The sequence below is a fragment of the Lepisma saccharinum genome, chromosome 29, assembly GCF_977018435.1.
Source record: "Lepisma saccharinum chromosome 29, izLepSacc3.1, whole genome shotgun sequence".
Classification (NCBI taxonomy): domain Eukaryota; kingdom Metazoa; phylum Arthropoda; class Insecta; order Zygentoma; family Lepismatidae; genus Lepisma; species Lepisma saccharinum.
The window spans coordinates 34,135,258-34,151,141 of NC_139257.1; the positions used below are offsets into that span (position 1 = coordinate 34,135,258).

Genomic DNA, 15,884 nt, shown 5'->3' on the forward strand with positions numbered 1-15,884 from the left:
ATGGGACTGTACAAGGCAGAGTGCTAATAAAAAGGATGCTATTACTGTGCTAGAAAATGGTCAAATAATTCCCAAAATAAAATGCTATATGACAAGGAGTATTAGTGAAACATGATCTCCAAAGTATAAAGACTGGAATGTTTGTAGCCTGTGTGTATGAAGGTGAATGGTGAGTGGCAGAAGTTACATAGGTCAGCAATGAGTTACAGGAAGTTACTGTTAACTTCATGTTGCTTCGTGGCCCATCCAGTGGGTACTGCTTTCCTGACAAGAACCAGCAAGCTTATCACACATGTTCTATCCAGTTGCATGATATTCTAAAGACAACTGATCCTTCTGTCCCTGTTGGTGCATCAGCAAAAGTTCATTCCATACTAGATGCTGACACTAAATCTATTCAGCAACTGTTCAGTGCTTATAATGGACTAGGATAATAGGTGCACTGTGTTTGTTATATTAGAACTGTTTTTTTTTAATTGCTGCTCTCTTTGTTTGTATTAGAACTGTTTTTTTAATTGCTTCAGCAAACAGCATCTTATATGCATCCAATATATTGCATAAAACAATTTATAAGTGTATTATTAATGTGACATTTCCTTAGTTCCAAATCTGTGCGAAATAGATTTTTTAAAAAAAAAATCATTAAAAATTCGAGAAGCAAAATGGCCTGCTCCCATTTTCAGAATATGTAGTAAGTACCTTTAGATATACAACTACAGTAATATTTTTAGAATTTTTGAGATTTGTGTTTTTGAGAGAATCATTTTTTTAAAAAAAATGGTTTATTTTTTAATTGCTGTTCCAATGTTGGTTTTGGAGATATTATTTGTTTATAATATCTAGAAACACAAATACTTAAAAAAAAGATTCATCCATTTATCTCTATTTGTTGAGAATATATTGCAATTTAAAAAAAATTGACAGATCCAAACTGGCTGCCGCATGGTCAAATTTCAACAGCTATATCTCGAGTGAAAATTAATTTTTTTTAAAAAAATACATATTTCTTGTATTCTCTCACAGTTTCACATATTAAAATTTCAGGAAAATCAGATAATAATTTTTCCAGTTTCATTTTCACTGCCTGCCTGGAAATGGATTGGGTGAAATATATTTATCAAAAGGTCCCTATTTTTTTACTATTAACATATTAATTTATTATATCAATACACTGTCGTTATAACTTCTAACAAACATATTCCAAGGTAGCATGAACAGTGTGTGTATCTTTCGACATTATGTATACATAAAAAAAAACAAAAAAAACTGGATACCAGGTACCCAGGTTTGTCTTAAGTGTAATTTGTTTTTCGATGTGTCGGTTATGTGCAAATGATTCAATAATTGGAAATAAATATGTTCATGCATCCAAGAGATGCAAGAAAATGCCTAAACTTGGCAATTCGTTGAAAAGAATAAGAGATACGAAGTCACAAAAACAGTGACAGAGAAAAATAGTGGGGATGTAGTGGGAGGTTTAATATTTTCTGGAGAAAGTAAGTCAGTTTTATGCACTCAAAATCGTACAAAAAATCCATTTTAGAAATTCTGACCACCAGTTTCGAATATTGCCTTTTTCATAAAATTGAATTGAAAATGTTTCTTAAACTTACCAAAGAAAACAAAATAGACAGTCCGAGAATATAAAGATTCCTTGATGAACTCAAAGAAACAAACTGAAGTGTGGAAAGTCCTAAAAACAAAACAAAAAAGTAAAAACAAATAAATAATAAACAAAGTAAAATAAATTATTTGATTTTTAAAATAAAAACCTAATTCTGTTTCAATAATGATATCACTGTTCTACACACATTTTTTTACAGAAATGAAAGTAGCCAATCTTTACTAATCTGAGGATGCTGAACACTGAAATGACATTAAAAAGTTTGATTGGTTCTCGTTTTGGCGTAACAAAGGGGGATGGAGGAGAGTGACCCAGATCAACTCTAGTATATATGACAACACTGCTGATGGCCTGGCACATCGGATTCCATTATATCACGCCATCCTTTGCTGTTTCAGATCCCCTCAACATTGGCCAGTTTGCACTCCTATGCAGTGTTTCCAGAGTATTGTTAGATTTTGTATATACAGTGACGTGGCAACACTGGTGGCTATTTGGCATGTAGCATCCCAACAACAGCACTCCATTCCAACATGTCATGCATTCAGGGAAGTATTTTACCAGCTTTGGCTGCTAGCGAACCCCACAAGATAACTAACTCTCTAGCCTTCTTAAACCCAAGGTTTATGGTTGCAGCAACACAAACCTTCCAACTGTGCCCATCCTGGGCAAAATCAATCCCCTCTTTTCCATCCTTAACGATTTCCTTTAGGACCATCTCAATGTTATCCCTCCATCTTAGTCTTGGCCTTCCTACAGGTCTCTTACCATCAGGTTTCCCAACAAGATTCCTGTAAACCACAAGATAACACAGGCCGAATTAAATGACCTAATCAGGGACTTAGAACTTCCCAAAAATAAAGCTGAATTGTTGGCCTTACGGCTGCAACAATGGAATCATCTGGCAGATGATGTGAAGGTACTACTTCCTACAAAGAATATCTTCCATTTTTCGAAACAAAAGGAACCTGACTGTGTGAAATGACAAAGGCTTCTTTGCATTGATGAATATATCACATAAGACCGAGGACTGAATACTTTGTATTTATTCCTCCAAGTTCTCTCAAAGCAGTTTTGCTGCACAATGGTAATGTTCTATCTTCAATTCCTGATGTGCATATAGTTGACATTAAGAAAACTTATGAAAACATGAAAGAAATTCTTCGGTGATGGTGAGTGAACTGCATGGACATCAGCACTGGAGTTTTCTGGCGAACAGGAGAGCAAAAAAATATAAACAACTCTTGGAGAATCTTGAGACGTCTTATGAGAAGACTGGATGGGAATTCAACATTCACTGTATTACTTAATTACTTTTAATTTCTTAGTGCTTTGCTGTTAGTTCTTTTTACTGTTCAAGGGATCTATTTCAGTAAAGAAAGCGTACTTTTTACACAGCAGAAAAACATTCTTGTCGAGGATTCAGTGACCATTTATTACAAGGCCTCCCGCAGGATTTTTTGTGGGGGGGGGGTTAAAATGGAGGAAACAGTGTTACGCTTTTCCCCAGTTAAGAGAATGATCATAAAGCATCACCAGCAGTACGTTAATTTGTACAGACGCTTAATCTGTCTTTTACGGCACCTATCATCTATGTTCTCATGGTATACTTTCATAATTATACCTTGGCCTCCTTTTGTGGGCACTCTTAATATATTTATCAAGTTATGCCCACATTGCACATTGATTAAGCTATGCAACATGGATTATGCTTATCTTGAAAATAAGAGCCAATGCATTGCTTATGGGTAACATGAATTATGCTGTAACTTCAAATTAAGAGCCAATCTTAGAAAATGAAATGCATATTTGTGTTCAGGTCAATTTCAGTAAGAAACAGCTGCTTTTATTTCCGCAATAGAAAAAGTGAAAATTTGTAAAACAGTGTAGTCAGTTCACAATAGTTCACCTAAAATTTTATAGTAAGTACTCTGTAACTGCCTTCATAACTTCCATTCAGTTATTATTATTATTTTTTTTTTTTTTTTTTTGCCGTTATCTGTATTAACCACAGTAGTGATAAATACAGAGAAACTAGTATTCAAAAAAATCTTTATTTTTTCTGGGCTTTGAAGACAATGCTAAACCTTATAGTAGTCAGTTTCATTTCAGTTAGAACCAGAAAACTTTTTTATTTTGCATTTTTCGTCCTTTTTTGGCTTTCAGGTCATTTTTCAGTATTTTTTTCTGTTTTTATTGCATTTTTTATCATTTTTCATGTTTCCTATTTCTCTCTCAGTTGATTAATGAATTTTAAATGCATTTGCTACCATAACTACATATTTGAATTCCTAAACATGGTCTTTTTGGCAAGTATGCCATTAATTGTAGATACGGTCAATACAAAAGCACAATATTAATTTTCAATAAATTCTTGGCAATGGATTTTGTAGAATTAATTGTGATAAATTTACTTTTCTTCAAGCAAACTTAAATTACTTTAGGTGAAGCCTACTTGAGAGTTTTCCTTGTTGGCCACTACTATTGCTTTAATTCTGTTATTTTTCAAGTAAAATTAGCCACTACATAACATTTATATAATCTGACGCACATGAAGCAAAAATGTATTTTCAGATTCTAACTGTATCGTGCAAGGCCTAGTTAGAAAGGAGGTGAATGAGTTGCACAGAAAAACCTTGCGGAGTATTTTATGCAACCTTGAAGTAAAAACATAGAAAACTACAGTAGCAATTAACTGCTTTTTTTCCTTTGCTTTGATAGTTTAAACCACCAAACAGATTTTGTCAAATTATTCAATTACTCTTTTGTAATTTGCGAAAAATCAAGCTTTCATTTTAAGGGTGGTGAAAATTGTTTTTAAGTCATTTTTTGAAAATTGTAGTCATTTTATAATAATTTTAAGGTCATTCTATGGGCCATATCTTTAGATTTCTTTTTGGGTCATCAACTTCCGAGCGCTAATAATAAGTCTTGAAAATGGAGTACAAAATGATATGTACACAAAGCTGAAGAGATTTAGTGAAGGAATATGAGAAAATTAGGGATGGGACAGATTAATCGGCACTCTATCGGTATCGGCCGATATAGGCATATCGGTGTATCGGTAAAATTGCCGATTATTTTACCGATCCAATATATCTATAAATATATAATAATTTAGTGCAAAATTATACCATTTTGTTATATTTTTTATGAATAATCCCCATGTCATGCTTCTTAAAAAAGTAAATGTAAAAATATGCAACATCTTTTGCACTGCAGTCACCTCGAAACACGCATGCATTAAGGAGGTCAATGAACCATTCAGGTCTTCAAGGAACAATTGGAATTTTATATCGGATCGGTAGAATATCGGCATCGGAAAATTTTGTTTCGGTACTTTATTGGTACCGGCCAAAATTTCATATCGTCCCATCCCTAGAGAAATTGTTCATACCGACTGCAGTCACCATTCCGAAAGTAACACAGAAAACTCCTCCAAAAATAGGTGCTGGAAGGGTCACAAATAGAGCACCAAACTTGCTGAAGGTTCCAAGAATCATCATTATTATGGCAGCTGCTTGGATAACACGTCTGCAGCCTACCTGCAAAAAAAAGGACATTCTCATGTTTTTTTAATTATAATTTTTTGGGTGTGTCAGTACTATATGGGGTCCAGCCCCTTATCATAACAAAATTAAAGTATATCTGAAAAATAAAATTTCCTTACCTTGGTTAAAAGCTGAGGCTAAAACGGGCACTCAGCACAAATAAGGACAAAACACAGGTAAAAAGGTAAAGTGCTCCCCTGTGTCATTCGACGCTGGGTGGGCACCGGAGCCGCTTCCAACTTTAGAAAAGTTCCCAGATTCAAACCAGCTGGGGATCGAACCTGGGACCTTTAGCATGGTAGTCAGATGCGTTACCAACTGAGCCACCTGGGGGAAACCCTGGGGGGTAAAGGCGGTCAGGGGCATGGTGCTGATCACATCACCTCCACTCACGACCGGATCAAGAAAGTGTGGGGCGTTACCCCCACACCCCCTATACGCCTTCATGGCATGGTGCTAAGCACAGGGGAACACTTTACTTTACTTTTACCTATTGTAGTAGATTTCTACATGAAAATAGTTCAATTTTTACTGTAAAAACTGGTAATGGTCAGTATATTAAACTGAACTATAGTTTGTCAAAAGTTTTAAATTTCTTGCTTGTCCTTTCTAAGTTCAATGCACTACTACAAAAATGATTTTTCCAGAAAAACAGTAAATTTTCCTGACATTTCCATGACTTTTCCAGACTGATAAGAAACGCTGAACCAATATTTTCAAAACCTGATTGTTAAATTTTCAAGTTCTGTGCCACTGAAAATTTTGAAATGTGTTAGCATTAGTTGGATGGGTTAAAGTTACAGTGGTGTAGGTCACTTTTAAAAAAAGAGACTTAGACACAGAAACCAGTTCGAGAAACAGAAACGTGTTAACAGAAAACGTGAAGGAAGTCAGAGATTCATTCAACTGTCAACAGATGACAGTTTAAGGTCTAGTGATGAAGGAAACAGCTGTTGTGTTGATCAGCAAAGTGCTGTGAGTCAGACTTATTTTTATTTTTAAGAAAGTGACATACACCACTGTAACTTTAACCCGTCCAGTTCAAGAGGGGATCATATCAGCCCCAAAATTTCCAAACATCCTCTCAAGGACTAAAATATTCATTTCATCATTTACACAACTAGTTTTAAGAAAATTACAGAAAAATTACAAAATATTTCTACTTAAATCTCCATGCTTTAAAAATAACATTGTTCACTCTGTTGTTTTCAGGCAAACATCTGCTGTACAAGATCACACCAGGATATATGAAGGACAGTTCACTCCATGACTTGAAATTCTACAATTAGTTTCTTGTACTCCAATCAAGCAATAAGCCAGTCACGTTCATCAATGTTGGTTTTTAGGAACGCACAGTTTTCATCTCATGCAAGGCTCATAACTGTATAATGCTACAGAAAATTAATTTGTAACAAACTCTTTGAAGTGAAGCTTCCTTCTCATTGTGTGGACATTGCAAATTCTTCCTTACAATTAATGTGCCATTTTCTCAATAATAGTGTACCATTTAAATGTCACCTTACACAGCTGCGAGAAGAATCTTTTTCCATTACAGTTGTCCAATGGAAATAGATTTTAGTGACTGTTATGCAGGAAAGTTACTTGAAAAACGTTTGCAGAATATGACAATTGATGATGGTATAATTGACTATTTAATGTTGTTGAATTTCTTGAATACAATGTCTCTCATTTCCTATTATTGTTGTCTTCCTGTTTACACATAGTGTTTTATTAGCTGGCATAGTCGAAAATCTGTTTAAAAAATCATTCACATATAAAGTTGTTATAAGAGACTAATTTATGTCAATAAGAAATTAATGCAAATGTTACCCTTCCATAGTGTAACATTTTTTAGTTTTGTTATTTTAAAATGTAACTTGGAATCCATAGAACTAGAGTTTCAACATTTTAGAAGGCCCTGTTGAATATGAACTCACAATGTTGCCTTTGAGCAGTAAATAAAATATTGTTAATGTTTCCAATGTTGAATGCATAATTTTTTGTGTGCATATATAATAAAAGGAAATAAGTGAAGCTGTTTTCCAAATTGTCAGTTATAAAATGTGTAGATCTGTTAATTTTCAATTAAAAACTTTTCTCCATGTGGTTAATATCCTTCAATAGCACCCATAATGTCATCTCGGTCTTGTTTGTGCTTGCGTGGTGGATGCTTGCTTAGACTGTTTGACCGATGTCACTTGTCACTTCAAAGTGACTCCCCCCCCCCAAACTGGCATGTGTTCCTTTGGTCTGAATGTTCTCTATACTTTACAAGATTGTTAGCTACTTCATCGAAATTAAGATTAAAATAGCCTGTAATACGCAGAGAACAAATTACAAGTACTGTTGTTGGAAAAAGGCTGGCTTTTTCATAGAAGGTTCCTTTCATAATCATGAATGGGCCTCTGGAGTGGAATAAAGTAATGCTGTTGCCTTGTAATAAGAAGGGTTCTCATGTTCAATCCTCAGTGGAGGCAGAGTGCTTCGGATCTCATTTCAAACTGTAGGTCCAGTTCAGATTTCTTTAATAGATTTTTTCCCCTTTTGCGGCCAGTCTTGTTTGCTTCTGCATCAGTTTTAGTGCCAGTGTTTTTCAACCGCCGGGCTGCAAAAGGTCCGTTGCACCCAGGGGTTGACGACTAATCTAAATCTAATTTTATATTTCACAGCAAGTCTATACATAATTTAACTATGATTATGCCATAGTTGATATACAGTATTAATATTAATTAACAGTGCACATTAATTTCCATATAAACTTTAAAGGTCAGAAATGTATTTATGAGTGAAATTTTTGGGTTCAGGGCATCGACTTTGTAAGAAATAAATTTACTGGGCTGTGGTCTCACAAAGGTTGAGAACCACTGCAACAAGCAGCCAAAATACATCACTAGTTGCTCCGTGACCAGGTGTAGCTGCCATTTAACCAAATTATACATGATGTACTGCAAAGCCAGAATACAAATATATTTTACTGAACATAAAATTTAATGTAAAGAGATTTGATACTAGATTTTCAAAAGGTAGAGCAGTATTTTCTTTTTTGCTTGATGTACGTGTTCATATAACAAATTCAAACATTGAAAATCATATCATACTATTAGGTTCTATTAAAAACACATACAAAACTACTCTAGTTATGTGAATATGTTTATACTACGTAGATATATTTAATAAGCCTACCAAAATGTGAAGATAACACTTGGAAAGAACAGCCCATTCAAAAAAGCCAGCTTTCTTGAAAACACTGTTTATGTCTAGCTACGAATTTCATATTGTATATTGTATTTTATATTTAGAAATGAGTGTATTTTTAAGTAGGGAGATAAACGAAAACCATGGAACAAGAGAGATGCAGCCAACTAATATATTTTCATCAGGCGCGGAGCGTCCATGTAAGCCATGTAAGCCGGGCTTACAGTTTAATACATCCAGTAAAATGTATGTAATTATGTGGCAAAATTCGTAAACAAGTTAAAAGTTCAACTTGGGTCGACACCAGTGTTCAAGATCCTGTTTGTTAGATTGCTACACTTCAGCACCAGATAGCACATGGGATCTCCCGCCTTCTGCCTGTGGGAAGCTGTAAGCCTTCTGAATTTTGCCTTACAAGTTGCTGACCGCGAGCGAGCAGTGCCTACCCTCCTTCTCTCTGCCTACCCTATCTGCGTGGAGAAGAGCGGGCCAGAACCCTAGGTCTGTAAACCTTCGGTCAGAGGCTTACAGCAGTGTTGCAAACCTCATGTTTAGAAAAAGTGTTGTTCAGGGACGTCCGCAGTATTTCTTTCCACCTGGGAGGATTAAGCAAAGTATTTTTTCCAGGGGGTGGGGGTAAACTAGGCATTTTCCTCCTTAATAGAGTTGCCTCCTCAAAAGATACTAATTCAATTTGAAGTTTAACATTTTTCTGCAATGCCCTTACAATAATTAACATAATTTGCTGTGACTGAAATGAAATTATATGTGTGAAATATATAATTTTATGGTTGACATTCATTTTCCAGGAGGGGCCTCCCCTCCTTACCATTACCGAACATCGATGGTGTCGTTTATACTCTGAAATTATGCTACATGCTACTATATTGTTCTAGGCTCTATATATTATTAATATTAATTTATAAAGAAAACTAGAATTTATTATTTTCCTAAGACTAGTTTCAAGTTCAATTTATGCATCTATTTTAGAGTTTTAAAATTGCATTATTAATTAGCTACATACTATAGTTAAGTAAAATATGCAATTTCTTCCGTATAATATAAATTAGAATGGTTCAACCAACGGGATGGGTTCGACGTTAACGTGAAAAGATTGAGAAAATTCAACCCCTACGAACAGCGGCCCTCTTGTTTTATTATATCTCCAACTGTCCAACGACTTCTTAAACTTGTGCGAGATTTAGCACCATTATGCTTGGGTGGCATCACTGGCTAACCGTGAATACGGTCCAGCGAGACACCGATTGCCCCGCAAGAGGAGGGAGCCACAGCGTTGTCGGGTTTTAGCCAGGAAACAGTGGAAACTGGCCAGATGTGCATTCTGTAGTAAGGCGATCTTTATATTGCTGGCGTTTTAGCAACTCTCATTGTTCAAGACCACACTTGACAAAGACCAATAAGCACACCCCCCTGAAGGAAAGATCAGAAAGCTAGCAACCACCGCACCACCTCCCCTACTCACTTTAAGAACTGTATGCAGTGCACTCAGTCAAAGATTAGCAGACGACTTTCCAAGTCTCTATCGTAACTGCAGCATCTGGCAACTATGTATGAAGAGGAGGTTGCAAAGGAAATTTGAGACGGTGGTGTTTCAAGGAGGTTTTTTTTTACAGGAAAAGGGAATTTTGAAGCAAAGAAACTAACAGGAATGGGAAAAAGAGAAACACCTAAAATGAGCAAAAAACGAGAAAATGATAAAATATAACAATATATACATTAATGTGCTTAATGCTTGTCTTTGCTTGTAGGATTAGTATATACATAGGAAATATTAAGATCTCTGTTTTAATTTGAACTCTGCTTGTAATAATTGAGCTAAATAGTGCAAAAAGTTGTTTTTTTAAGTTAAATGTGTGATGAAAACTTAAGATTGAACCAATTTTACAAATTATCATATCAAATGTGAACGAAATATCATTCATTAATTACATAGTCCGTAATTTAAACACTCCGAAAATGCACGGAAAGCTTATTTATGGTCTGTCTCTCTTTTACACTCCCCTTAGAAATCACTTACATCTCCTTTGATAGAAATTTCTGGATAAACTTCTACAATTAGTGAGCATTTTTTTTTTTTTTTTTTTTTTTTTTTTTTTTTTTTTTTTTTTTTTTTTTTTTTGCGAATTCCATCTATTCAAAAGTGGGCGGTGTGGTGCAGTTGTCCCTGTACTGTGGTGTGATACGAAGTGCATTATGGAAGAAAGCGAGTGTGATTGTGTGGTGGAGAACTTGTTGAAGACGCCGTTTTCCAGCAAGTATTTTGCTGCAAAGAAGAAACTTGTGGATGTACAATAGGTAGGTCCACTCCTTCTCTAGCAGGCATGGTAACGGAAACAAAAAATAAAGTGCGCCGGTTTTGTGACTCATGGTACGAAGCTGATACTTGGTTATGTGGTTGTAAAAAGTATTCAGCACTTTTCTGTTGGCCCTGCCTTCTCTTTTCAACATAAAAAACTGCTTGGACAACAAAAGGTGTCGGCGACGCTAATAATTATCATTTATTAAAGAAAAGACATGAGATCTCCGTAGCACACGTAAATTCAAAGATTGCGTTGTTGAAATTTGGAACTACGCGAATTGAAGATTGTTTAAACCTTGCCTTCAAATTAAACCGAGAGAAACACAACGAAAAAGTCAAAGCAAAAAGATACATCTTTGGTTGTTTAATCGACACGGCTTGTTTTTTGGCGGAACAAGAGCTCCCTTTCAGAGGTCATTTGGAGGGTTCAGAATCAAACAATAGGGGTAATTACGGAGAAATGCTTCATTATAGGGCAAGCTATGATGAAAAACTACGTCATCATTTGGAATCATCTACAGTTTTTTAGCTGGCACTTCTCACGATATCCAAAATGAGTTGATTGATGCAATTGCAACTTTGATGATGAACAAAATAAAAAGTGAAGTGAAAGAAGCATTATTTGTGTCTGTCATCGAAGATGAAACAGTAGACGCCTCTCAGAAATCTCAACTTTCATCGGTGCTACGTTATGTAACTTCAAATGGTAACGTAGAGGAGCGGTTCATAGGTTTTAAGGATGTCAGTGGGGATCGCACGGCTGCTGTCCTGGCAGACCATGTTTTTGGTGTAATAAATTACTTCCAGTGTGGCGAGAAATTAGTCGCTCAAACCTATGATGCAGCAGCTATCATGGCTGGAGAACACAATGGTTTGCAAAAGTTGATAAGAGACAGGTATAAGACAGCGCTGTTTGTCCATTGCTATGCTCACAAGTTAAACTTAGTTCTCAAACAATCTGTGGAGGGCATCAAAGAATCTAAAGTATTTTTTGAAACTTTGTCGGCTTTTGCAGCATTCTTTTCTAAATCTTCAAAGAGGAAAGCAGCGCTGGACAAAATGGTAAGCAGACGTCTGCCATCAGTTGCTCCTACTCGATGGCTCTATGCAGAGAGATTGGTTGAAGTTGTTTCCCAGTTGAAAACAGATCTAATTAATTTCTTTGAATCAGTGATACAGAACCAAGAGGAGTGGGATGGAGAAACGCGTCTCTCTTCTCGTGCATATTTTGCAACTCTCCATGATTTTGATTTCAATTTTATGTTAATTGTATTTTCGGCCATTCTTCCACCAGCTAAAATACTTTTCGAAATTTTGCAAACCAGAGTGAATGACATCGGCTACTGTACTCGAAAGGTACAAGTATCAAAGTTTCTTGAGTACTAAGAGGGAAGACTTTGAAAAAGTGTGGTCCGAAAGCGACAGTGCCAGGTTGGGAGAAGAACACTTAAAGGTGCCAAGCAAAAGACAGAGAATTGTTCTCATCAGTAATGAGAGGAAAGCTTCTTATCGAAGACTTCACTATGAAATTATTGACACAATGAAAGTCCAATTAGCCAACAGATTCTCCGATATCCAGAAACTAGAATTGCTCCCCTTGCTAGATTTAGATAATTTTCAAAATTATTCTCTGAAATTTCCAATAAATGCTTACGAATCATTATTGAAATCATATGGACGATATTTTGATCCTCTAATTTTGAAAACAGAACTTACTGCTATTTATTCGTCGCAGGAGTTTTTGAAACCTTCAGTGTTAGACCTCCATAAATATTTAATTTCAACAAACCTGTGCAATGCTCTTCCGGAAACAACAAAGCTTTCTGCCTTAATTTTAACCATACCTGCAACTAGTGCATCTGTTGAAAGAACATTCTCTGCCTTGAAGAGAATACACACCTACCTGCGCAGCACACAGACCCAGGAGAGACTTACTAAGCTATCGCTGATGGCAATAGAGAGAACACTCTTGAAGGATTTAAAGAAGAGCCCTACCTTCGATGATGCTGTGATTGACATCTTTGCCGAAAAAATCTCCGCCTGGATTTGAACTACAAGTTGTAATGGAACAGTAGCATGTAAGAGGTATGTTTATTTTAAAATTCATTTAGATAAGAGGTTCTGAATCGAACTATTTTGTTCTATATTTTATCTAACTTTGTGTATTTTTTATTGTTAGGTTACTCATAGTGATAGGAATACTGACGTAATTATTAGTTCTCCTCTCAATGTATTCGATACCTGGTGGAGGCACATAGTGGTTCGGATCCCACTTTAAACTGTAGGTCCAATCCCGATTAGCCTTAATGTACATAAAGTTGACTTAAAACACCAAATCAGCCAACCATTCCTCTCAATGTAGAACAACACAGCCTAGCAATGAAAACACCACGCTCATGGATATTTCCAGAACTTTTAATCTGGTGTAGTGTCACTTTGTTTTCAAGGGGTGTAAGGTTAAATTTAGTGCAAAAATTAGGCTTTTCTGAACAATTCTAGGGAACTGAAAAAATTGGAAAAGGGGGGGGATCAATATGCCAGCCCCAAAATAAGCACAACGGGAAATAGTCTTCATCATGCTAGGCTTACACTGTTGGAAAGCTCACGCTCCGCCACTGATTTTCATTGATTTGAGACACTTTTGTGAAAAAAGCAGAGACAAAAAACTATTCTTTTTCTGACCACTTCCAGCTCTAGTGTTGTGTGTCGTCCATGTCTGTGACTGTCCCTTTATCTATTTCATCTTATTACCACTCATCCTCATCTTCACAATTATCCAAAAGTGGCAAAAACGTGAAGTAAAATAAATCAAACCAAATCAAATCTTAATCTATGAAAATATAGCCTAGTCAGATATGAGTATAACTAAATATCTAGCAAAATATGAAAAATCTGACTTTCATCTGTCATCTTGAAATGTGGTGACTGATTTTTCTCAAATGCAATGCAAGACCAGTCCTCCAAGGAATCTCACAACTGTAATAATTGCAAATAAATTTATAGAAGTTACATTTTGAAAAAAAATGTCCAATAAAAACCTTGTGACTTGTACTACATGAATTATTTGGAGTGTTGTAAGATCTACCAAGCCTTTTTTCCAACTTTCGTCAATCTGTTTACAACCGTTGACCCTCAAGTATTTAAAGCAATAATTTACAAAATTTTTGGAAAAAAAATTTTTTTTGGAAAAAAAAAAGGACTTTCTGACTGTGTTTTCCAGAGAATGGCTGGACCCTATTGGGCCAACCCTGGCTGGTAGTGTCCCACACATTCTTGATTCAAGAGCTTCTTCTGCTGAAAATGAAGGATTATTTGAAACTGTGTTATGTTGATGAAAATGTGGTGGTTATAACATGGAATATTGAATATTTTTTAATCACTACTCACTTTTGTGACTCCAATAGCTCCAATATTTTCACTGAAGCTTGTTGTTCCGTTTCCTGTTCCCCAAAGACCAGCTAAAACACATCCCAGACCTTCTGTGCCTACACCTCTATTTATAGCATGAACTGGAGGTGGAGGAGCACCTAAATCGAAGAATATTTAAATATAATTTTATTTTCATTAACCAATCTTTAGAAAATTAGAGGCTGTAACCATAATTTGATTCCAAATCATACATACAATATCAGTATACTCATTTCGCAACATGAAAGCCTGCAATAGCTGACTTGGTAACCAAGCACATTATGCATCTTACTTTCAATTCTCGCCACCAAAGGTACTGGGTTCGAGCCATTGGTGATTCTCCCTTCATTATTTTCATCTCATCATCACTCGCCCTCATTGTCACAATTACCCGAAGTGACAATAAAGTAACACTATATAATAAAAATACAAATCAAAGTCTTCAACAAAACAAGCTTCTTTTCTCTGAAAGAACTCTCATATTGGGAGATTAATAGTAATTCCACAAAAGATACTCAAAAGAGAAGGAAATCAGATGGTAATTAATATAAAGGACTAATATGCACTAATATAAAAATATGTGTGTATATATATAATGTTCATATACACACTGAAGTACATACATCAGTATTACTTATAAATAATGTATTCTTACAGTACATGGTATTTTAGAGCACTTGCAAATTATGCAAATAATTTGTTGTAATACTTAAAAAAACATGTCATGGTAATTAGCTATGTGAAAAAGCTAATGTTAAGTACTGTGTACAATATAACTAGGAAACGGATTTCTAGGTCCATACCTATTGTTTTTTTCTACATCCTAGACCATAGGCGCCGACTCCATGGGGCTTGGGGGGCTCGAGCCCCCCCCCCCCCCCCAATGTTAACGATTTGGGGGCAGAGACCCCAAATAATTTTGCTTAAGAGGATCTAATGTATTATTTTGCTTCTCTTGTAAAGTTTACTCTGAATTGTGCCACATGAACTTAACTTTAAATACACATTTCAAATGTTATAGACCATCAACTTGGGGGCTGAGACTGCTAAACCATCAACTTTGAGGGGCTATGACCAGAGACAGCAAAACATGACTTATTACTATATACTAAGTATATAATTATGAGTATTGTTAACATTTTTACTAAAAAGAGTTTCAAAAGACAATGTGCATGAACTCGGGGAGTGGATGGGAGTTCGGGCTAGAAATGGCTCTCACATGACATTCAGAATGAGATCGTTGATATATTAGGGAGACCTGTTTTGCGCTTTGTGGTAGCAGATATTAAAAATTGGGAATATTTTGCTATTATGGTTGACGAAACTTGTGATATATACATCTGTGAACAATTGACATTCTGCATTCGAACTGTGAATGAAAATTTTGATATTTTTGAGGAATTCATTGGCTTTTACGAGATTCAGAACACTGAGGCCAAAAATTAAAAAAGGGAGGGAGTGAGTCATTCATTAATTTATTTCAGTGATCAGAGCCCCACCCAATAATTTTGACACACGCTATTTAGAGATCTTTGCATTTCATGTACACAGCACACCTCTACTTAAATTCTATATGACCTAAAAATTACTAAATGTACTATAAATTCCTATAAATGACTGAAAGCCCTATTTTGACATGAAAAATGCCTTTTAAACCGTTTGCTTAACTTTAAAAATAACTCAAGAACCAGCCTTAATTTCCACCACAAAGGTTTGAAACAATTGAACAAATCCGAGAGGCAAAAGAAGCACTGCAACAGCAAGGGGTGTCAGCTTCCTCTCTGGG

At 35.6% G+C, this 15,884-nt stretch overlaps 1 protein-coding gene across 1 annotated transcript in view; it reads right to left on the reverse strand.

The window, feature by feature from the left end:
• The window catches only part of LOC145981580 (solute carrier family 23 member 1-like), a 93,272-nt gene that overhangs the window by 12,014 nt on the left and 65,374 nt on the right, over positions 1-15,884 (reverse strand). Inside the window, exons 9-11 of the mRNA XM_083114930.1 lie at positions 14,078-14,217; positions 5,022-5,169; positions 1,614-1,693 (exon numbers count right to left, since the gene is read on the reverse strand). Coding sequence (XP_082971056.1) covers positions 1,614-1,693; positions 5,022-5,169; positions 14,078-14,217 — 368 coding nt within the window. The remainder of the gene's footprint in view (positions 1-1,613; positions 1,694-5,021; positions 5,170-14,077; positions 14,218-15,884) is intronic.